General features: G+C 40.8%; 1 protein-coding gene across 2 annotated transcripts in view; it reads left to right on the top strand.

The window, feature by feature from the left end:
- The window catches only part of CNTNAP5 (contactin associated protein family member 5), a 970,694-nt gene that overhangs the window by 911,418 nt on the left and 33,796 nt on the right, over nucleotides 1-25,480 (top strand). For both annotated transcript variants that reach the window (XM_065927810.1, XM_065927809.1), the window contains exon 21: nucleotides 4,587-4,674. In XM_065927810.1, coding sequence (XP_065783882.1) covers nucleotides 4,587-4,674 — 88 coding nt within the window. The remainder of the gene's footprint in view (nucleotides 1-4,586; nucleotides 4,675-25,480) is intronic.

Raw genomic sequence — 25,480 nt, 5'->3', positions numbered from 1 at the left:
CAGCTCCTTGACTTCAATCCCAAACCACTTAAATGCTTCTAGCAATCAATATAACTTATCTATTTATTTAATACTCCTGCTACAGCCAGGAGTAAGAAACCCTGGTAATGATTTGAGAATTATAATTTGACCAGTGGTGTTAAAAGCTCATGTGCCCTCATGAATGCCCTGGTGGTGGAGGTGGACTTCAATGCCTCTATTTAAAATATATTAATGACATTAAACAAGTTAAACTAGTTTACCAAAATGTCAGCACAATGACTAGCTGTGAAGATGGAGGGGGCCTGGCATTCTGAAAACTTGGAGTTAATGACTTCCTTTGAGAGTTGAAGATCCTTAGGTTAAGAGAGGGATCCCTAGTTCGGGACAGACTTGTGTGTGAGTTCCTGTTCCATCTCCTATGTTATAAGATCTTAGATTGGCTATTCATCTTTCTGAGGCTCAGTCTATTTATCTATAAAAAAAATTTGCATGTTATGGGGGTGGGCTGGGGTACAGATGCAGCTGAGTTCAGTGAGTTCTGGTAAGCATTATAGGAAAGCAAGAACATAACTAAAGGGCCAAGCATGAAGCCTGGTGTCTAGGGCTTACTCAAAAGAAAAGCTTTGTTCAATTTCCCTCCTTTTTTCATCTCTTTTAATCTCATTTAATAACTTGACAAGACCACTGCTATCCTCAGTTTTAAGATCAACAAAACTTCTTTACCAGTTGAACCAGCAGGGAAACCCTTCTCCAGGCCAGATTACAATTTTAGGCATCCTAAGCTCTAAAAGATTGTGATACTTCACTCTCTCACAACCTCATCAAGAGTAATTATAAAGAAAAACAACACTAAAACATAGAGTGAACGTAAAGAAGTATAACAAAATAATGCATTTCTCCCTGAAGACTTCATTGATTGCCCAGCCCCTATCATAAAGCCGATGTCCTGGAAATAAATGTTTGTGGAAACTACCCACCCACCCCACCCCGCCTTTTGCCTTTGTTCTGTGCATTTGCTAAGATCTTCACATAGGTAACCCAGCACCTGAACCAGTTCTGGGGGTGCCGCCATATGCGCTCATTCCACTTAAGGGTTGGAATCCTTTCCCACAGTATCCCAAGCCTTCTTTGAATCATTGTGCCTTTGTCTCCATACCTCTACTAATACTTAAACAAGTGCATCCTGAGAAACGCTGGGCTGGAGGAAGCACAAGCTAGAATCAAGATTGATGGGAGAAATATCAATAACATCAGATATGCAGATGATACAACCCTTATGGCAGAAAGTGAGGAAGAACTAAAGAGCCTCTTGATGAAAGTGAAAGAAGAGAGTGAAAAAGTTGGCTTAAAGTTCAACATTCAGAAAACTAAGATCATGGCATCTGGTCCCATCACTTCATGGCAAATAGATGGAGAAACAGTGGAAACAGTGTCAGACTTTATTTTTCTGGGCTCCAAAACCACTGCAGATGATGATAGCAGCCTTGAAATTGAAAGACACTTACTCATTGGAAGGAAAGTTATGACCAACCTAGATGGCATATTAGAAAGCAGAGACATTACTTTGTCAACAAAGGTCCGTCTGGTCAAGGCTATGGTTTTTCCAGTGGTCGCGTATGGATGTGAGAGTTGGACTGTGAAGAAAGCTGAGCACCAAAGAATTGATGCTTTTGAACTGTGATGTTGGAGAAGACTCTTGAGAGTCCCTTGGACTGCAAGGAGATCCAACCAGTCCATCCTAAAGGAGATCAGTCCTGGGTGTTCATTGGAAGGACTGATGCTGAAGTTGAAACTCCAGTACTTTGGCCACCTCATGCAAAGAGTTGACTCATTTGAAAAGACCCTGATGCTGGGAAGGATTGAGGGCAGGAGGAGAAGGGACCGACAGAGGATGAGATGGTTGGGCGGCATCACCAACTCTATGGACATGGGTTTGGGTAAACTCTGGAAGCTGGTGATGGACAGGGAGGCCTGGCATGCTGCAGTTCATGGGGTGGCAAAGAGTGGGACATGACTGAGCGACTGAACTGAACCAAACCAAAACAAAACAAGTGATTGTCATTCACCTCCTTCTCACCCTTGTAAGTCATCTGATTAAAGTGGAAAGGACCAGGTAGGTTCCCATAAAGGAGAACAGCATGTCAGGAATGACTCCTGTACTGGAACAATTAGGTCTTCTACAGGATGTGACAGTGTTGAGGGAATCACTTGATCTTTGGGACCTTGGGAAGAGGTTAGAGCCAGACGCTAAAGGAGTCTCAGCTCAGCCTTTAGTTCTAAGAATCCTTCTCTCTTCTCAGCAGGAAATTCAGTCACTTTAGCCTCCTCTTTAACCTGAACAACAAAGCTTGAGAGGAGGAACCCTGCCCCTGCTGGAAGAGATGGTTTCAGAGAATAGGTGGGAGTTCTGAGATAAGGCAGGGGGAAGACTCTTTCGGGGCAAGGACTGAATCTGAGCATTAAAAGGATTCCAGATGGGGACCACGGGTATGAAAAACTCTGTGCTGCATCCGAGGTGTAGAGGCCACCAGGGCAGCCAGAGGCATCCCGGTGATGTACTGGGTGCTCCATAGCCCACAAGATGGGAAGAGAATCAACACAGGATGTCTGTTTATTCATTCAGCAAACATCTGTTCGCAGTTACTTTTCCAGTTACTGTAATAGGCCATATAGAAAGCATGTATCAATAAACTGTCCACATCTTCAAAGAGCCAATAGTTTAGTGGAGAAAAGTGAGATGGGGAGAGCATGCAGATCATTACAGTCATTGTTCACTCATTAAATCCTGTCCAATTCTTTGTACCCCCACATGTTGTAGGCTACCAGGCTTCCTTGTCCTTCAGCTTCTCCTGGAGTTTGCTCAAACTAGTATCCATTGAATTAATGATACTATCTAATGAAATCCTGCTCTGTCATCCCCTTCTCCTATTGCCCTCAACCTTTCCCAGCATCAGGGTCTTTTCCAAGGAGTCAGCTCTTCAGGTGGCAAAAGTATCAGAGCTTCAGCATCAGTCCTTTCAATGCATTTTCAGGGTTTATTTCCTCTAGAATTGGATGGTTTGATCTCCTTGCTGTCATTACGATACAGCATCTTAAATGCAAGTTTAGAGGTGGGGGCAGGGGAAGGCACCATGAGAACAGAGAACAGGATCAACTAGTCTAACTAAGGCTTCAAGGAGAGCTTCTTAGAGGAGGTGGACTCTGGGAGCATGGGAACACTTAGAAAAGTGTCTGGAACAGAGTAGATACTCAAATGGTCATTGAATGGATTGTGTAGAAATTCAGAAATAAGAACATACAGTGATTGTCTGCCAGCTGCTCAAACATCTAGAGAGGCATGGCCAAGTAAAGTAAATGCCATACTGTGTGGTTGGCAGGCCATGTGACAGGGAGTCCCTGCTGTGTAATGCTGTGTGGCGTTGGCCGAACGTGTGATCTTGTGACATCACTTTCACCGTCTGCACTACAGGGATGATAATGCCTATTTCACAGTATTCTAGGGAAGAAGGCATTTTGAAGGATGCTTTAGTATGATGTCTCATACACACCAAGTGCTCAATAAACAACAAGTTTTATTAAAGCATAATTCCATGAATGAAAAAGGAATAAAGCCTACAATTATATACCACAAGTCATAGCCACTGATTTCTTTCACAGCAGAAACCATCGCAGGACCCAGAGGTTCCTGTAGGAGGGTCTGTCTGAGCCGCAGTGGGTGCAGGAGGGTCCAGCAGTGGGAGCTGGGGACACCAGGCTCCCAGTCAGCTGCTCCCCATGGGCAGTCTGGGGACCGGCACACAGCTGAAGGGGTGTTAGTCTTCCCTTCCTACAGATGAACTGTGATAGAGCCTGGAAAACTCGGTAGGCTTTGACTAGACAGGAAAACCTCGGGATGGATGGGGAACCATGCCTTGAAAGGGAGAGAACAAAGAGGTGGAACTGAAATTAACGTGTGTGGAAAGGAAGGTTCCCTAAAGGATGATCTTAGAAATAAAGCTCCGAAGAATCCCCCTGGTGGCTTTTATTCACCTGCAAAATGGAGCTATCAGCTGTTCATGCTGGTGGCAGCTGTTCAGCTGGTCTCCCCTTCCCAGACTCAAACCTTTTGTCAAACTGAAGTATATTCGCTCAGGAAAATCCCCGAAGGCACCCCTGATTGAGGCCAGGTCAGCTGGAGCAAAGGAGGCCGTGAAGGTTTCAAGGACCAAAGAGGGAGGAGGGAGAGATGGAAATGAAAACCTGCTTTCCTTTTCTTGTTAATCCTGCAGGGTCCTTCCTAAAAGGCTTCATTTGTTTGCTTCTTTGCAACAAAGAATTTGGTGAGAAAATCTCAGTGGGGAGATAAATACCTGTCAAAAGCTGTACAGAATTTCCCAGGGAGAGGACTTGTGTGAAAGCCTTTATTTCACCAATAAAGAAAGAAAGGGGTATTTTATGTGCATTGTGGAAGAATTAGTGAGACATTTCTCATTTCTCCAGGGAGAAAAATCCCAGAGAGGTGTCTGCCCTGCCTGTGTTTTCCAGCTATTTTCAGACAGGAGTGTTTTATGCCTTGGATGTGAGGACCTCTGCTGATGCCGCTTCTGTTTTCTGTTTTCTTGCAGATGGATCAGCAACTCCGACTCAGTTATAACTTCTCCCCAGAAGTCGAATTCAGGGCTATCAGGTCCCTCAACTTGGGCAAAGTCACAGGTTTGCTGTTCTAGTCTATGTCTTTCTGGCCTTGATAAAATAAATAATAAATAACTTTCTTCAGGGAAAAGCAACACGGTCTAGATAATATCCAATGTGTAGGACCAAAAGTCCTGTGGAGACAGGAATGCTTGTGTGGAGGAACCAGAAACTGGTGTTTGCATCTACTTTATAGAATCTTGACTAATGTAAATAAACAGAGCAATTCACTGAAATAATTATTTTTTACTTAATTTCTAATCAATTTATAATGTTTATGCAATTCTTTTAGTTAAATTCATGTAAATTTCACTTAAAGAAATTAAGGATTTACAACCCAATTATTTAATTCTACAAATCCTTAGTCTCTTTCCTAACTCGCCGAAAATTCAAAAGATTGTCCTACAACAATAATAGATACTCATTTTTATTTTTTTCTACAGGGAGTCTGTCAATTTTCATTTTATATGAAATGATGACTTTTATCGAGTGTAAGCAAGATTGAAATTTTTGTGTCTTCTTGATGAATTGGACATTTTTTTCACACTGAAGTAATTTTTTTAAATTTTAATGTCTCTGTGCTTTAATCTAGTTTGTCTGTTATTAATATAGCTAATTCAGTTTTGCTTTAGTATTTGTTTGGCTTCTGGTTTATAATTTTGCTTATTTTCCCTTTCAGTCTTTTTTTTTTTTTTCAGCCTTTTATAGAATCTTGTGAAGAGCAGACAAACAAATATTGTATTTTCATTCAATCTGGCATCTTCTGTTTCATAAACTGGCAAATGTAAGCCCCGGTGCATTTTTGGGTTATTTGGATGGTTGGATTTGCTTCTGCCTCTCTGTTTTCTAGTTGTTCAACTTTTCCTGTGATTCTAGCATGCTCTTTTCTATTCTCTCAGTCACAACACAGTGCAGGAAACATTCATAGCTGGAGACTTTCTAAGCAGGAATGGATGTAACTCAGGAAATAAGTTGCTTACAAAACTGTGACGGCACTTCCAGTGTGCATTCTTGCTGGTCTTTCGGAGTGACTCCCAGCAGTTCTGAGCTGATGAATGGGAAGGCAGAAAAAATGACTCCTGTCCCACTACAACCTTCCAGATCCATAAATTGTATCTAGTTTCCAGAACATAGTGTGCATCCAGAAATCTATCTGCTATCAGGTCTGCAAAATGTCAGTTTTGCCTTCCAAAATGGCAATTGAATGATCCAGTCAACACTGACCAACTTGTAGTTTGATTTTATGTTTATTTCTTATTCCATTTCCCCTCCTGCTAATAGTAATTATTATTTTACATAGACACTACTTTTTGGACTTACCAATGTAGTTACTAATTTGTTGTTGTTCCAAAACCTTTTACTTTCTGCCAGATTTAATTTCCTTCTTTCTGATGTAAATTCTTTTGAACTTTTTTCTGTATAAGTGGTCCTTTATCTGAAAGTAGGTCATTCATTTTTCACCTTTATTCCTGGAAGATAATTTTGCTAGATATGTAATTCAACATTGAAGGACACCTTTCCCTTTTATCTTAAGGATTTATTCGTGGGTGTAATGGAACCAGCTCACACTGGCTCATAAGAACCTGTTATACATGTCCCTGCACAATTCTGCGTCTGGTGATTTCACAAGGGTAGTTTGAAATTGGCCAACCTAGGAGTTTCTATTCCATGTATCTCAGAAATGCTACAAGCCAGGGCCCTTGGGGTCCTTGGCAGCCAGGTTAAACCCTCACCAGCACATCGCTGGACTCGACTCTTCCATTGCCTGATGTGACTGTTGAAAAGCTGACTGTCAGTCTGTCCTGTCTTTGAAAATACACTGACCACCCCCACATCCAACACCCTAAACCTATTTTTAAGGTCATTTCTTTAAATTTGATGTTTGACAGATTTATTACCATGTGTCTGATTGTAGACTTCTATTTAATTGTCTTAGTTGATATGTTTATGTTTCTTGTATTTCTTCATTAGTTTCTATGTATCTAGTTCATATGTATTATTCATATGTATCTGTTCATTAGCTCTCAAAAATTCTCAGCATCTCTTTAATGCTTCTTTCTTATTCTCTCTACTCAATTAGCTTTGACCTGCACTAGATAAACCTCAGACTTATTCTTTTTTCTGTTACGTGATTTTATTTTTCTTGTCTATTTTCACTGGTTTCATTGTGAATATTTTAAATTGAGTATCTTCACTTAGTAACAGGTCGAGGCCAGGACTCCTTTTCTTCAAGATGATTCAGGTACTCTCCTGGATGCAAACTTAATGTAGGCTGATGACTTACTGTCTTGGTCTTGCATTTATTTCCCCTAAAATCTTCCCCAAGCTTAGGATTCCTCTTTGTTTCCTGAAGCTTAACAAAATACTAAAAATGTGTTGTTTGGTTTTAATGAAGCAGAATTACTTTTTTGAGTATCTGGTATATTACATGTCCCCTCATACCTAAATTTATCTTTAGCCACTGAATCCACATTTCAGAAGAATTTTGAGAGGAGAAATTCCTAGGGCTGTAGGCTCACCAAGCTTGGGCTGTTTTCATGTTACCTGCTTTGCAATGGCAGCTCTAAAAACATCCTCTTATTTAAAATTTCTTTCTGTTAATCTTGACCCTAATCTTGACATTCCTGTGGCATTTCCGTCTTTTGAATTAAACCCCTAATATGTAAGACTGAAAGCATGAAAATTTAAAGCAAGTTACTAAGTTACTGTACCTTGTACTAAATTATCTCCCCAGAGGGCTCAGTGGGTAAGAATCTGTCTGCCAATGCAGAAGATGAAGGAGATGTGGGTTCAACCCCTGGGCTGGGAAGATGCCCTGCAGCAGGAAATAGCAACCCACTCCATTATTCTTGCCTGAGAAATCCCATGAACAAAGGAGCCTGGTGGGCTACAGTCTCTGTGGTGGCAAAGAGTTGGCCATGACTGGGCAACTGAACACACACTAGATAATTGAGCGCCAGCTTGTCATTTTGTTTTAGAAAAGATTAGGTTATTGTTGAGGAAGATAAATGGCAATAAAATGTCTTCATTGAACCAAGTGTGGAAAACCCCTGCCTGCTCACCCTTCTTCCTGTCCAAATGGCTAGAAGCAGAGCAGAGTATTTGGATCCATAATTAACCTCCATACTTTTGGTCTTTGAAAGGTCTATATCTAGAGGTGAGAAAAGATGATATGAACATTAGGTTCATTTTTAAGGAGGGACATCTATCCTGCAGACCTTTTGGAAGGAAGCCTCATGTATCAGAAATAACTTGGACTAGGAATATTTGCTGTAGTTAGGAATGGTGCAGAAAAGGGAACATAGTATATGTAACAAATGCAACCCTACTCCACAGCTTTAGAAACGTCTAGTATTGCATTGGACATTTTCAACTCTAAAACAAGTATTTTCAGGCATTTTTTCATAGTATATACCAAAGGCAAGTAAGTATAGCAAATCTGTTCCAGTTTTCTTCAGTAATAGCGTTCCATTGTAAAGCAACACATGTATTCATTTTCTTTCTTTAAGAGAAAGGGCAAATTCATCATTCTAGAAGGTATTTATTTAGCACCAGTGACGGTTCTACATGATATGTGCTATATAGATAACAAGATGAATAAACATGTCTTTCCTGAAAATTCCTGTGATATAGAGACTAGTTCATGAAAATAGAAGACATAATCGTTGACGTTAAAATTGCACTGTGTTCACCCATGGTGAATCATGTGTTGTTGTTAGGTTTGTTCCTTTGTTTACTGACATTCTTTGACTTTTAAGAAGAAAAATTCTTGCTTCTGGTCTATTATATGAATAGATTGAAGTGAAAATAGCATTAAAAAGAAAATCAGTGTGTTTATTTAGGGAAGTCACCCTTTTTAACAAGATCATCTTTTTGAAAAATTACTGAATTCTTTAGAAATATAGAACTGCATTCCTTAGATTCAAATAGTGAGAATTACCTGTATGTTTCTATGTCTGTCCAATTTAGCACTGGTGCAGGAACATGAACATTCTGTCAGATTTAGAAATTTAGAAAGTTTGAACCTTCTAAAAGGAACTGCATTTTTTATTTGCTTTTTATTTTTGTTTTATGTTTTCTAGTCCTGATTTATCTTAATTTACTGTTCCAGAGTATATAATTAAATTTAATGGCAAAGTTTATATATATATAGCATTGAAGCTAAAAATTAATGAATTTATTATCATTATTATTGTTTTCGTCCTGAGTGGAGACTCTTACTATACTGCAGATTTAGGAATTCATTGCTTTTTAAAATATAGAAATATCTTCAAGCTTAGATGGAAAGGAATTGTATACTGCTTTTAAACTGTAGCTGCCAAGTTCCACATAGACATTCAAATGCTATTTGCCTTCAGGGCATACTTACAAGATTATTCATTTATTAATTTCTTTTGCCTACTTGCCAGTTTGGTAGGCTAAAGCTCACAGTTGGCAGAGACATTGTTCTTCTGCTCTGATGGCTGTTTGCCCAGGTAGCTTCAAAATTCACTTGGCCCTAAAAAGTCATGTAGAAATTGGGAGAATTCCTTCTCAATCTGCAAAAAATCCAGCTAATTTAGGACTTGCAGAACTAGCTGTGAGCACTTGCCTGTACTTTGGGCTTGTCCATATGAAGTGAACTCTGATTGTGTCTAGAGAACAGGATTCTTTGATTCTCCCAAATCCCTCAGTTTTGAACATCACACCTACTGTGTCTTCTGCAATATCAGAGCATTGTTGTCTGAATTCCTGATTGTGTTCATGTTAAATCATTCCTCAAGCATTTTGTAGGTGAAGAGTTATGGCTGCCATTTTTAGACAATGCAGCAAAATTTATGCATATAAACTAAAGTTGGATATTTCAAAGTACTTGTTTTGTAAGACTGTACTCGCTTTTTTTTTTTTTAATTTTCTAAGTAGTTGGACCCTCCATCTGATTCAAAACTTGTGCAAATGATATTAAATTTAAAAGCAAAATTACGGAGTGAAAGATGCTCAGCTTTTTAGAGACTGAGTCATGTTTGGCTTTCTTACTGTTGTATGACCATTGTGAACCGTCAAATCTGTCTACAGTCCCTTATCAGTAAAATGAAGATGATAGCATTTAATTCATAGATTTGAGCAAGCATTCCATAAGACACTATATACAAAGGATTTGAAGGATTTGGTATTTAGCACATGCTCCATACATGTCAGAAGCTTTTGATTTTTGAAGATCATGGCAAAATAGAGGATAACTGTATTTTGCTTTGTTTCTAGTTTTATTTTAATGAATTTAGAAAAGTTGTTTTAAAGGTAACTTCCAAAATGGACTCAAATGTGTTCTAAAAGAGCAATTCTGAACCATGGTGAGCCTTGAAGATGGGAGTGTGAGTTAAGACGGTTTTAATGGTATATCAGCGTTAACCAGTTTAAACAGTGACCATAAAATAGCTGGTGAAAATGGAAGCTTCAGAGTGTAAGTTTTTTTCAGGCACAGCTGGGTTCAGGAGTTCAAATGTGACTGTGATGAAGCCTTTGTCTGTCTGTCTGTCTATTTCTCTTTCCACCTCTGACCCTCTTGACCTCTCTATGCGACTTTATTCTCAGGCAGAATTTCAATGGTAACAAAAGTGGAATCAGCAGTCCCATGCTTCATAACTACTATTTCAATAACCCTGGTGGAAAGAAAGCCTCTTATTTCTAAAATTTCCAAAAAAAATCCTGGATTGAATCTCAGAGGAGCAATTTGTGTCAGGTGACAGTTGTAGATGATGGCGGTGTCCAGGGGATTGGGGATACACTGAGTGGTCGTGATTGGATTATGGACCCGATGGCTCTGGATGGGGTGGAGGGTTCAGGTCAATATCAACCACACATACTAAGAATAAGGGGATGCTTATTTCTCAAAAGGAAGCCAAAGTATTCTTGCTAGAGAGGACGAATCAACAATAATCCAGCAACAGCATTGCTTTTTTCATTCGCATTCTGCTGCCTCTTTTCACCAGGAGAGAGGCCTGGAGCTGTGCATAATTTGGAGGCTGCATTGTGTTTGTATACATCAAACAGACCTAGTGTGTTGCAACAAAAAAAGAATAGTTGAGAGTCCCTTTTTTAAGAAATGCTTGTTATCTTCTTTGGGACAAGTTTGTAGCTTCTAAAGAGACTCCTGGAAAAAATTATTTCATTTTGAAAGCATGGGTTTATTAAATAATGTTTCACTTTGTTTTTGGCCATTCCTAGTTATTTAGCAAATAAAAGGTCTCCAAACCACAGTCCCTCCAAACCATAGCCCTTCCTCTTTCAAATTCTGATATTCTGTGTAATTGTCTCATATTATGTCCAAAATTTTGTTAATGATAGTTTCCCCAAGAAAGAAAGAAAATTCAGGTTAATCTAATCTGAACTCTGTGAATGAAGAGTTTTAAAAGATCTAGAAATATCATATTTCAGTAATCATTCCACCTTCCTAAATACCCATCTTATCCTTTCTAACTTAAAGGTAACCAACATTGAATCACAGCTGGGCTACAGGGGATTTGTTTCCATTTCTTTCAGAAATAATGAACTCTATTTTTTTTCATGGGATATACAATAGATGATTTAGTTTCACCTCAAGGAACAGGAATGTGTGTTATCTCCTGATTGAAAAGTGTAATGTTATTTTACATTTTACAGGAACTAGTGCATGCTCAGAACCCAGACCTACTGCATGCTTGTGCTTCTTTGTAAAAGTCAAGTGCATTTTTTTTTATAAAAGCAAAAACCAAAATTTGTATGTCTTTTAGCAAACTTTATGTGTCTTCTCCTGACTCTGTTAACAAAGGATATTTTGTGTGGTTTACCAGAAGCCAATGATATGACTGTTATGTAAAAAGTAATAGTAATAATAACATTGCTTATATTATTTAGTAATGCTCTGCTCTGTGCTAGATCTAAACTCTTATGTCTTATTTTTTCCTTATTTTAATTGAAGTTTGGGCTTTCCTGATGGCTCATCAGGTAAAGAATCTGTCTGCAATGTCTGAAATGCAGGGGACCCAAGTTCGATCCCTGGGTTGGGAAGATTCCCTGGAGAAGAGAATGACAACCCACTCCAGTATTCTTGCCCAGATAGTCCATGGAAAAGAGGAGCCTGGAAGGCAACAGTCTATGGGGTCACAAAGAGCTGGACATGACTGAGTGACTAACACTTTAATTGAAGAATAATTTAGCATTGTGATAGTTTCAGATGTACAGCAAAGTTAGTCCGCTATACACACATGCACACATATATACACACACACATATGTATATATATATGTGTGTGTGTATAATACATATTCTTTTTCAGATTCTTTTCTATTAGAGTTCATTACAAGATATTGATTATAGTTCCCTATGCTACACAGTAGGTCCTTGTTATTTATTTATTTTATATATAGAACTCTGCATCTATTAATCTCAAATTTGAAATTCATCCTTCCCCCGTTTCATCTTTGGTAACCATAGGTTTGTTTTCTACGTTGGTGAGTCTGTTTCTGTTTTGTAAAAAGCTCGCTCATGTCATTTTTTACGACCCCACATGTAAGTGACGTCACACATGCTCATTCTCCTCTGACTCGTTCACTGACGTGACTGTCTCGGGTTCCATCCACGTTGCTGCGGACGGCGTTATTCATTCTTCTTTAGGGCTGAGTAATATTCCACTGTAGGCTCCCCGGTGGCTCAGTGATAAAGAATCTGCTGCCAATGCAGGAGATGTGGGTTTGATCCCTGGGTCGGGAAGATCCCCTGGAGAAGGAATGGCAGCCCACTCCAGTATTCCTGCCTGGAGAATGCCATGGACGGAGGATCCTGGTGGGCCACAGTCCATGGGGTTGCAAAGAGTCAGACCTGACTTAGAGACTAAACGACAGTAAACGTTTCATTGTACATATACGTGCGGCACCTTCTTTACCCGTTCATTTGACCATGGACACTTAGATTGTTGAGCTCTTATGTTAGTTAATTTTTTCTCCTCCGCAACCCAAGAGGACAAGCACTATTATTACTCGTACATTGTAGATGAGGAAGCCGTGTCACAGAGGTTAAGTGACTGGTCTAGTGTCACCAAAGTCGCCAGGGGTGGACCTGGCATATAAAGTCACACATGGAGGTCTGGATCCGGCACTCCCAATCAGTCCTGCCGTATTTTGGTTTTTAAGAAATAACATGAGACAGTCCAGATTAACCAAACCAAACCAAACCAAAAACACACTCTGTTTTCTGTTGAGGGCTCCTAAACTAAAACCTTGTGTCCCTAGCCTTAGCCATGGTGGGCTAAAAAGTAGACTCTAGGGCCAGGCTTTAGTTGTGGAGGGGAATAGCATAAAGTCAGGTTTTGGAAGCCACTCTCGATTCCAATCAAAATCTAGTGCTGACTAATTGACCTGGACAGATAACTTAATTCTCTGAGCTTTACTTTTCTCGACTGGAATGTAGGTATTTATTATAACAATGTCAGTTACTGTTCGGAAGACTCGGTGGTAATGTAGCTAACATGATGCCTGGCATAATGGAAACTCAGTAAATGCTTGCAGTAACAGGAATAAGTACATAAGAAGTCACCCCATCTGACCCAAATACTTTTCCCTCAAGAATGACATTGGACTCTAATGTCTTCCAGACCTAAAAGAGGAATTCTAAGGGGAAAAAAAAAGAAGATGGCTACTCACTCTTTGCATAAATAAGCTTGAATTTCTCTCTTCCTTTCTGCTTGGGTGGGATGAATGAATGAAAACACATTATGTAACCTTGACTCTCTGATGCTTGGTGAATAGTGAAGGGGCACATATGGCCAATTCTCAGTTTCTAATAAAATCATCTTAAGATTATTAAACCAGGGAAAGCATATCTGACATTATTTGAATGTATGTTCTCACAATTAAAGCTGCCTCTGATGGATTGGAACTGTGTGATACTTGGTGCATCAAGTAAGCTTCAAAGTGCGGGATGTAGTCTGATTTTGTATTCATTAAACAAATATGCACTGAGTATTTCCTAAGTGCACCAAGAAAGGTACCAAGCTAGGCACTGTTAATACAAAAAGTAAAGGACAGTCTGCACCCTCAAGGCACTCACAATCTAGTGAGAAAATAGACCAGTAAGCAGACAAGTAAGCCCATAGTGACCTGCGTGATATGCTGGAGGGAGAAGTGGCATGGAAACGTCTCTTGGGGGAAGGGACATCTAAGTTGAGAATAAACAGAGGAGGGACCCAGGTGAGTTCTACTTGGGTGAGCAAAAGAGAAATAAAGTGGCATCTCTGGACACAGGATGTGCAAGATGGCAAGTGATGGGGCCAAGAGAGGTGGGCAGGGACCAGAACCCCATGAGTCTCACCAGCCACACTGAGAGTCTGGGTTTTATCCTGAGAATGGGAGGGACTAACTACAGAAAGCTGTAAGGCAGGAAGTGGGAGCTAGTCTGACTTTTAAGGATGTTGACCACCACCTCCGCCCCTCCCCACTCAGGGGTAATCGTGGAGTTCCAAAGAGAGGACCTGAGTCTTATTTATGATTTTATCCTTCTTGCTGCCATATTTACGGGCACACACTAAGTGTTTATAATGTTTCTTTTTAAATTATTTTTTTTAAATTTTGTTGAAGTATAAATGATATAAAATATTATGTTAATTTCTGCCATACAGAAAAGTGGTTCAGTCATATATATATATATACAGTCTTTTTTCATATTTTTCCATTATGATTTATAATAGAATATTGAATATAGTTTTTTGTGCTATATACTAGCAAGGGTCATGTCTGTCCATTCTCGTTATAAAAGCTTGCATCTGCTAACCCCAAACTCCCATAATGTTTCTTGAAGGAAAAAAAAACAAAGCAGAATATGTAGATGTGACAGCTGAAGGAGCTGAAAGGCCATCACACTGCACATTAACGGGCTCCGTGTTATACAATCAGCTACAACTCTATCTTCGATAAGGATCTCCAGGTTACTTAGACACCATGAATTTTTTTCACAATGGTGCCTGGTAGTGATGTAGAAAATGTGTTTGAAATTAGACAGCTGGCAGCTCAAATTCTATACTTGCCCTTTACTAGCTATATCGCTGTTATGTTCACCTCTCTGAGCTCCAGTTTCCTCATCTGTAAAGCAATAGAAATATTTTTTAATCAATTTGTTGTAAAGATAGCACACAGGGTGTGTAACGTGTTTGGCACACGGGACACATGGTGGTATTTGAAAATAGCGGCTATTTTTCTTGAGATGATGTAGCCATACTGCCTATTGATTTTCTTTGGCTGATATCCCTTTCCCTTGCCAATGGCACTGCATTGATTTGTTTATCCTTTGCCTGGGGAATCTAGACCAGTGTTAAAAGTGTCAGTGTTGACAAGGCAATGAAGTGAAGAGGATCCGAGCTAAGACTAATGAACTCTGCACCCGCCTTTAGGTCTCTATCCCAAGCTTGGCAGGAAGGGTCAGAAGTTGAAAAGGACATGTGGAGCCAGCAGAGGCAGAATTCTGAGTGTTTTCTTGTGGCTAAGGAGGAGAAGTCAAAGCAGAAAGAGACCGGTTATTCATTTAGTCTGTGAGTGTGTTCTAAGCCACTTCAGTTGTGTCCGACTCTCTGCAACCCTGTGCATGGCAGCCTGCCAGGCTCCTCTGTCCGTGGGTTCTCCAGGCGTGAACACTGGAGTGGCTTGTCATTCCCTACTCCAGGGGGTCTTCCTGACCCAGGCATTGAAACCACGTCTCTTACAACTCCTGCATTACCAGGCAGGCTCCTTACCCCGAGTGTCACCTGGGAAGCCCCCATTCACTTAGTCTACTGGGACTTAATTTTTGGAGTATTAAAACAGATTAAACTAGCATGAAGCCCCTTGACACTCAGGTGTGATTATAGGCTATCCACTTCTGGGAAAGATTTGATCTGAATCCCTGTATTTTTCCATTTCATTTCCACAAGGATTTTCTCAGTTATCAGGATCAAGATTTGAGACCAGTGGCTAAAATACCAATGATCTCTACCATTTCTTTGATAAAGAGGCACATTGATGACTTTCCTGTTGGGAGGATAAATAAGTAAATCAGCATGAACACTGAGAAAATTTCTGGTTTGAGTTCATCCTTTAGGAGGAGTTTCTGCTTATTCTAATCTGTTCCCAAACTCGGATATGTGTTCTACCCTTCTCATATATTTTCTCTATGTGTATCTAGAGAGTATCAGGTTTGCATAGGTGAAAACTTTCTTGGAAGAAAATATCTAAATGTTTGAAATTGGTAAAATGATTCCTTAGCATTATTCCTAGATAACTCATTCAATGCATAGCATTTGAGCACCTATTATGTACAAATCAAGATGCTAAGTGAAACCCAGAACACTTTAAAGATATATAGCCTAAGGATCATTGTTCCTAAAGTAAAAAACCCATATCTATGGAGACAAGACACATTTAATAATTACACTATGAGTAATTTTGATAAGTGATATGCAGAGTGAAGAAAGCTAGAATTCTCATGAGGGGAGATCATTTCTAGCTTAGGTGATTCAGAAGAGTGTCATGGAGGAGATCACTCCTACCCTGGCCTCAAAGCCAGATGTGGTCTTAAGAGGTGGAGTGTGTTCTGGGAAAGAGGGATTGTTGTTGTTCAGTCACTAATTCATGTCCAACTCTTTGTGACCCCATGGACTGCAGCACTCCAGGCTTCCCTGTCCCTCACCATTTCCCTGAGTTTGCTCAAACTCATGTCCACTGAGTCAGTAATCCCATCCAACCATCTCATCTTCTGTTGCACCTTCTCCTCCTGCCCTCAATCTTTCCAGCATCAAAGTATTTTACAAAGATTTAGTTCTTCACATCAAGTGGCCAAAGTATTGGAGCGTTAGCATCAGTACTTCCAATTATTCATTGGTGATTCTTCAGGGTGATTTCCTTTAGGACTGACTGCTTGACTCTCCTTGCTGTCCAAAGGACTCTCAAGAGTCTTCAGTACCACAGTTTGCAAGCATCAAGTCTTCGACGCTCAGCCTTCTTTATGGTCCAACTCTCACATCCATACATGACTACTGGAAAAACCATAACTTAGATTATAGGTGGCATGGACCAAATAAGACATCAGGGAGACAAAGAGTGTGCTGGAAACAGTGAGGGGGCGATCTTCAGATGGTCTTGTTTACACTGTAGAGGAGAGAAGAAGGACAAAGGAAATTTCACTTGGGACCATATTCCCAAGAATCCCCAGGGCTCTGCAAAGCAGTCCAGAATTCATTACATAGATGGGAGAAGCCATCTAAGAAGTCTCATGGCCAGAGCTGCTGTTGGTTCTTTTGTGGGTAACGGGTCAAATGTGGGCAGGTTGCAGAGACTGATGTGGAGGTTACACTAAAACCCATCCTCTGTGAGGGAAAGAACAGAATGAGGGAATAGCAGTGGAATTTAAAATAAGAGTCAGAAGAACTAGGTAACTTACTGGGTGGGTGGGTCGAAGTATAAGGTAGACTGGAAAGGTAAGCACAAGAGAATAGAAAAAGTGGTGGCTGTGTAGTCACTGCAGAGGGAAGTTAAACCATTCTGATCAAGTCTGGGCCCGTGTTTACCCACTTAGGGCATGCACAATGGATTATAAAGCTGATATTTTGAACTCCTCCTTTAATCAACACCCCAGGCCTGCTTTGGGGTTTGTGAAATGCTTATCATCCAGTCCAGGGAGAAGAGCCACAGACCAGTCTACCACTTTGTAGGATGTCTCCCTCTGCCATGAGTTTGCTCACAATCCCCAGACTTGTATTTCTCATCTCTGAATAGAACTGTTTCCCTGGGGCTGACTGCAGTCTTTGAAGGCAGAGATGTGCTGTTATCCACATTTTTATCACTACCATCTTGTAGTACAGTCTTTGTGCTCTGTTCTCTGTGTATTTCACAAACAGCTCTTTTGATTGATGTGTTACAGACAGACTGCCTGTTTTCAGAATGGTTGGCCACAGACTCAGTCGCTTCCAGGGATGTGGGGTTATCAGTGCTAAAAAGGAAACCGTCTTGGACAACACTGGGCGCTCAGTCTCCCTAAAGCACACTCAGTTTAGGGGTTTTGAATAGAGTAATGGAACTGGACCCAGTGGTTGGCAAATGCCAGACGAGCCCCTGACGCTCCTGTTTTTCAGTCACGACCGCGCCCAGCTGCCGCCATCCCAGCAGGTGTGCCATAGGCCAACCCGAGTGAGACGGAGGGGGTGATAATTAACCCTCAGGCTACCAGCTGACACTGGCCAAGCTTCTGCCGCGATGCATGTCCCAGTAGCTAGATGTGCTGAGATGACTGGAGAAGGGCAAGCAGTTGTTTCTGCCCTGAAAAAACCCAGGGGGCTAGGTAGGGACATGAAGTTGCACACAAGCAAAATAATAGAACAGTGGAACTCCAACTCATGGAAGTTAGATTCTAAGAACATCAAGAAGCCAGAGAAAAGAGAAATCAAATATAAGACCACCTACATGCACCCCAATGTACACCGCAGCATTATTTACAATAGCCAAGACATGCTGCTGCTGCTAAGTCGCTTCAGTCGTGTCTGACTCTGTGCGACCCCATAGACGGCAGCCCACCAAGGCTCCCCCGTCCCTGGGATTCTCCAGGCAAGAGCACTGGAGTGGGTTGCCATTTCCTTCTCCAATGCATGAAAGTGAAAAGTGAAAGTGAAGTCGCTCAGTCGTGTCCGACTCCTAGCGACCCCATGGACCGCAGCCTACCAGGCTCCTCCGTCCATGGGATTTTCCAGGCGAGAATACTAAATTGGGTTGCCATTTTCTTCTCCAAGCTAAGACATGGAAGCAACCTAAACGTCCATCAATAGAGAAATGGATAGATAAGATGCCGTATATTTAGACAGCAGAATATTATTCAACTGTAAAAAAAGAATGACATAGTGCCATTTGAAGCAACATGGATGGACCTAGAGACTATCATATTAAGCGAAGTAAGTCAGAAAAGGAAAGACAAATGTCATAATATGCTTATATGTGGAGTCTAAAATATGACACAGAGGAACTTATTTATGAAACAGAAACAGACCCACAGGGATAGAAAACAAACTCATGGTCATCAAAGAGGGTAACGGGAGGAAGGGCCTCCCTGCGGCTCAGCTGGTAAAGAATCTGCCTGCAATGCAGGGGGCCTAGATTCCATCCCTGCGCTGGGAAGAAGGGGAACAACTACCCACTCCAGTGTTCTGGCCTGGAGAATTCCATGCACTCTACAGTTGCAAAGAGTTGGACGCGACTGAGCAACCTTCACTTTCACTTTCAATAGGAGGAAGGATAGGTTAGGAGTTTAGGATTAATGTATACAAAAGTAAAACCACCTTTAGCCAGAATACTGTTCCCCTTCTGATCTTGAGTGTAAGATGAGGCCCTTCCTTGTTTATGAGCAAACCATTTCTAGCTATGTCGAGCAAGAGTGTTTTCCCACTAGAAAGTGTCTCAAATGCACATTGCATCAGTTTCTCCAGATCTCTGAGCACCAAGTCTCACTTGTATCTTCCAATCCAGCAAAAGTTCACATTATCTCAGGTCCTGTGACTGAGGACTCTACCCCACACACTTTGTTGTGTTGTGGGAGGTGGGGGCCTTTGGCTACATGTGTTGGTAGAGTGATTCTTGAAAGGTATGAATAGAACTTTTTATATGTGGCAGCCAGCTTAGCTCTTGGATATAAGTACGAGGTTTCAAGGTTGAATTATCTTTTCATATCACTTTGAGTCTATTTAACAATCTGTGCATGTACAGCTATCTTTCTTTTGCTTATTTCTGCATAGTTGTTTTCCCCTAGTTGCTTTTTATGTTATGTCAGTTGGTCTTTCTCACTCCTGTTAGATTTCATCACACTTTTTATGACCCTGAGCTATCTGCTTGTATTTAAGAATGGAGTGGTTATAATGCACTGATTGGGGTCTGCGCGAAAGGCTGCACTGGGTCTTGAATAGAAAAAACTCCAACTTTATCTTTGAGTCATTCTCCTTGGAATAAGCATATTTCCTAGGAAAGACTTTTCCAATCTCCCTCCTGAAGGGCAGGTGGTTCTGAAAGTCAGTCTGGGAAGGAGGATGGATGGGTCTAGTGGTCTGCTGGGGAAATGTTCTTTCAAGGCCTTTTTTCTTTTTTTTTTTTTTTGTTTGTTTTCCAGTGAACATCCTTGACCCCAGCTGTAGGCATTTCCTTGTCTACCCGTCATAATCCCACCCCATCATGACACTTATTTATTTCTCCAGTGCCTACAGGTGACTGAAGTTCTAGAGTACATTGATTGGAAATATTTCCTCTTTCTCTAGGATTTCTATCTTTATGAGGGAATTGTTGCAAAACTGGTTAAGAGAAAGCAAAGGCCTTTGAATGACAAATCTTCAAATTTAGAATCTGCTTGTATCAGTTGGGATTCCACCTGTGAAGCCTACTTGTGAGAGATAATATACTGAGATTCCTTGCAAATAATTGGTTCAGATGATTATGGACGTCTGACACAAGGTGGGCCATCGGAAAGAGCGGCTGGAACTATCAGACGTGGCTAACCACAAGAGGAATTTTTTAAACTAATATTTATTGGAGTGTAGTTGATTTACAAGGCTGTGTTAGGTTCCGCTGTACCACAAAGCGAGTCAGTTATTCATATACAGACATTCACTCTGTTTTTAGATTCAATCCCCGTGTAGATCATCACAGACTGTTGAGGAGCATTCCCTGTGAGATGCAGTGGGCCCTCACTGTTGTCTGTTTTACAGAAGTGTGCAGGGTCAGTCCCAACCTCCCAGCTTGTCCCTCCCCACCTTTCCCCCTTGGTGGTCAGAAGTCTGTTTGCTACATCTGTGACCCTATTTCTATTTCTTAGTAAGTTCATTTATACCATTTTTTAAGATTCCACATATAAGCAATATCATATTTGTCTTTCCCTGTCTGACTTGGGAATCCTTTATTTTCTTTTTTTCCCTTCATGTTTCAAAAATGAAGTCCAAATACAGTGTGTTAGTTTCAAATGTACAGCAAAGTGCTTGTATATATGTGTGTGTATATATATACATATATATATATATATATAGGCCTTCCCTGGTGGGTCAGATGGTAAAGAATCTGCCTGCAATGTGGGAGACCCAGGGTTGATCACTGGGTCAGGAAAATCCCCTGGAGAAGTAAATGTGTGTGTGTGTGTGTGTGTGTGTGTGTGCGCGCGTGATTTACCAACTCCTTTCCATTATAGGTTATTGTATGATACTGTGTGTAGCTCCCCGTGGGGGTGGGGAGAGGAGAGTAAATTAGGAGTTTGGGGTTAACACATACACACTGGGTGGGCGAAAGTTGCTCAGTTTTGTCCAACTCTTTGCGACCCCATGGACCGAACAGCCCATGGAATTCTTGAGGCCAGAATAGTGGAGTGGGTAGCCATTCCCCTCTCCAGGGGATCTTCCTAGCCCAGGGACCAAACCCAGGTCTCCTGCATTGCAGGCAGATTCTTTACCAGTTGAGTCGCAAGAGAAGCCCATATGCACACTTCTACATATAAAATAGACAAACAACAAGGAATACCTCAGAGAGCCTGAAGAACCCCTCTCTCCATAAAGTCTTGTAGCTGATTGCATCAGACCAATCCAGATTATCTAGGACAATCAGTCAACTGATTGTGGATTTTATGCACATCGACAACACACTTTCACATCAACACCTGAATTAGTGTTTGATTGAACAACACTAGTATTGTGGTCTAGCCAAGTTGAATCATTATTAGACTATCTTCCCACCTTCTCTCTGTGTTTTTTATTGAAGTAAAATTAACATACCATAAAGTTAATTATTTTAAAATCTACATAGGTGTTTAGTACATTTACAATATGGAAGTTGACCCTGAACCGACAATCAGTTACTCCCGATACCCTCTTCCTCCCTACCCTTCACAATCAACCATCTGCTTTCTGTCTATATTGACTCACCTATTCAGGATATTTCCTATAAATGGCATCACATCATTTTGTGACCTTTTATGTCTGACTTTTTCCACTTAGCCTAGTTTTTGAGGTTCAGAAACGTTGTAGCATGTATCGATACCTCTCTCCTTTTTATGAGTGAATAACATTCCATTGTATGGTCTTACACTTTGTGTTTATCCATTAATCTACTGAGTTATTTCCACCTTTTGGCTGTTGTAAATAGTGCTATTATGAACATGTATGTACATGCATCTATCTGAACGGCTGGCTTAGATTTTCTTAGGCACGTGTCTAGAAGGGAACCTGCTGCCTTTGAAAAGCAGGAGCAACTCAGGAAATTTTGCCACATGACCTGTGTTCCCTGCACTCCTTGTTAATACAAAGACGTTTCTAAAGAGGACTCCTGGTTGCGTTTGTTCTCTTGAAGACCATACCTGTGTGTGTCTCTGAGCAGGAAAACACGTTTCTGCACTTTACCTTGCTAAGCCTCAATTATAGATTGTTTAAAATAAAACCAATCACTGGATGGTGTTCCAAAGTCTTTTTGTAATATATAGTACATGGAGATTGTATTAGCAACCAGAGAAGGAACACGCAGTAGACTCGGAGGCAGAGGAGTGTCTGAAATCACAAGAGCCGAGTTATTCAGCAGATGCTTAAAATCTCTTGGCTGCAAATTCATACTCTTTGAAATGTCAGGGTCTACCAAATGCTCTCTGAAGTTTATTCTAATATTGAACATTATAGGATTTTGTGATATATGGAAATTTTATAAAGTTTGTCTTTCAAAAATCCTAATGTCAAAGTCATTTTTCACACTATTAAAACAAACAAAATCAATAAAGGCAACTGAAAGTCAATTTTTCTGACCTAAACTGACGAGCTCCTAGGCTGTAAGTAAGAATGCTTGTCAATATCTGAAGGAAAGAAAAAGGACACTGAGCTTTATGCTATTCTGAGTTAAAACACTGGCATGAATTCAGTCGTTATATTTAAGCGGAAGTTTGTGTATTTATATGATATTTAGCGTTTTTACTGTTACGCTTTCCCTCTCCACCTCAATAGGTGGCACAGTTCCCTTGCACTCTGCTCCAGTTTGGTGAGCATGCCTACCTCCTTGGTTTCCTACAACTGTGTTCTGTTCATTGACTCTTCCCACTGCAGACAAGTGCTCAGCCCCTGGACTGTCAGAGAATTGTCATTTTGTTTTGAAATATATTGTCACTTCTGGCTACTCTTCAGCTTTTTCTTTGTCTTAATCTGTGTGATTTGGAGTCACATGCTACCCACTTTGGGCTGTCTCAGTTAGCCCAGTGGTGAAGAATCCTCCCACCAAAGCAGGAACCACTGGAGACATGGGTTCAATCCCTGAATCGGGAAGATCCTCTGCAGGAGGAAACGGCAGCCCAGTCCAGTGTTCTTGCCTGGGAAATCCCATGGCTAGAGAGGCATGGCAGACTACAGTCCATGGGATCGCAAAGAGTTGGGTAAAGCTGAAAGGACTCAGCACACACGCGTGCGCGTCACCCGTTTTCACTACGGTCTGGATTCTGCAGTGTAACTGCCTTGAGAGTCCTTAGGCCTTTTGGATCACAAATTCCTGACCCCTAGAACTTTTATGACAAGCCACCTAAAGCTCTTAGTTTTACTTTAGGGGTGGCAGATTGAAGACGTGTGGAACTCATGGTGTTGGGCTTGCCCAGGGGCTTAAAAGGGGGGATGAAGAAGGCTCTTCAAAGAGTTAGGGTCACCAGTAAGACTCAGGACTTCAAGCTTTCTCAGTCCCCTGTGCTGTCTGTCCCCGTCATAAATTCTGTGTCTGAAGATTGCTCAGGACTTCATTACAATCGACTTTATCAGGGGATCATGGCTGAAAACTTCTGTGTGTACCATTTATATACAACTCACATCCTTGTAATTGACTTTTGTGAAATTTTAATACTTGGTAAGACAGTGCTTCCGTTGTGTGAGGTTGGGAAGGAAATTTCAGCTAAAGGAGGCTAAAGGATGTGTTGATCTCTTTAGAAATTGGGGATGATGGTTACTTTTGTGTGTCTGCTTGGCTGACCCAGACAGTGGGTCAGATATGATTCTGGTGTGTTTGTGAGGTGTTTCTGGAGTAGATAGATGGGCATTTGAACCAGTAGACTAAGTAAAGCAGATTGTCTCATCCAATAAGTTAAAAACCTGAATCAAACAAAAAAGCAGAGCTGGTTCTAGATCCTTTGTGGTTTTCAAATTTGGACAGAAATCTTGGCTTTTCTTGGGTCTGGGGCCTCCTGACTTTGGACTGGAACCACACCATTGACTTTCCTGTTCCTCCTGTTTGCTGATTGCAGATTTTGGAATTTTTCAGCTTCCATCATCATAAGAGGCCTTTCTTCATTTATATATATATATATATATATATATATATATATATATATATATATATGTTTTTCTGGAGAACTGTGACTAACACAGTGAGGGATTGAGTTCTGAAACTGCCCCAAGCCATTTAGGCTGCCCTAGGAAGTCAATCAGAAAAATCTTCTTCCTCATGTATAAATGTGATATGAAACTTTTTATCATTTCTTGGGCTCTGCTCCTGGAAGCTCTAAAATTCTATGAGTAACATCTATGTTCTTAGCAGTTGCAGTTTGCATTTCAGCATGTCAGTAACACTAAAAAGCACCAAATTCAAATTTTCCCACTGCTGTCCTTTGTTTCATGGATAAATATCTTCAGGGATCAAAAGCAATGTAAGAATGCCATCTAGAGCTTCCTTGAACAATGAAGGGTGAGTGTAACTTACTTTTATATCTTAGTTAGTGGCCCCTCCTGCTTAAATGTCTGTAATCTGCATCTGTCATTTGGGAGAGAGCTACTCACTTACTAAGCATCAGTTAGACTCATCTGAATAACTGAATGCAGCTTAACTTGCGTAGACTGTAAGAGCAGGAGAGGCAATGGCCCTGGGGAGAAGACTGAGTCTGAAGCTTGGCTCAACCATGGTCAGTTACTATCTTAATAACGTCCTCATTTTATCTGGGCCTCACTCTGTTTTTCCTTTTTTTTCTGTAAAACGGAAATTGTTATTGTTGTCCATTTGCTAAGTTGTGTCTGATTCTTTGTGACCCCCTAAACTGCAGCACGTCAGGTTTCCCTGTCTTTCGTTATCTCCCTGAGTTTGCTCAGACTCACGTCTATTACATCAGTGATGCTATCCAACCATATCATTCTCTGTCACCCCCTTCTCCTCCTGCCTTCTATCTTTCCTAGCATCATGGTCTTTTCCAGTGAGTCGCCTCTGAACATCCGATGGCCAAATACTGGAGCTTCAGCTACAGCACCAGTTTTCCAATGAATATTCAGAGTTGATTTCCTTTAGCATTGACCAGTTTGATCTCCATGCTCTCCGAGGGACTCTCGAGTCTTCTCCAACAGCAGAGTTCAAAAGGATCAATTCTTGGGTGCTCAGCCTTCTGTATGGTCCAATTCTCACATCCATACATGACTACTGGAAAAACCATAGATTTGACTATATGGACCTTTGTCAGCAAAGTGATGTCTCTGCTTTTTAATATGCTATTTAAGTTTGTCATAGCTTTTCTTCCATAGAGCAAGCATCTTTTAATTTCATGGCAGCAGTCACTGCCCACGTTTATTTTGGAGTCCAAGAAAATGAAATCTGACACTGTTTCCACATTTGTCGCATCTATTTGCCATTAAATAATAGGACCTGATTCCATTATCTTAGTTTTCTGAATGTTGAGTTGTAAGCCAGATTTTTCGCTCTCTTCTTTCACCTTCATCAAGAGACTATACTTCCTCTTCATGTTCTGCCATTAGAGTGCTATCATCTGTATATCTGAGTTTGTTCATATTTCCGCCGGCAGTCTTATTTCCAGCTTGTGCTTCATCCAGCCCCAT

Source organism: Muntiacus reevesi, chromosome 3 (genome assembly GCF_963930625.1).
Source record: "Muntiacus reevesi chromosome 3, mMunRee1.1, whole genome shotgun sequence".
NCBI lineage: Eukaryota > Metazoa > Chordata > Mammalia > Artiodactyla > Cervidae > Muntiacus > Muntiacus reevesi.
This window is presented reverse-complemented; position numbering and strand designations above follow the sequence as displayed.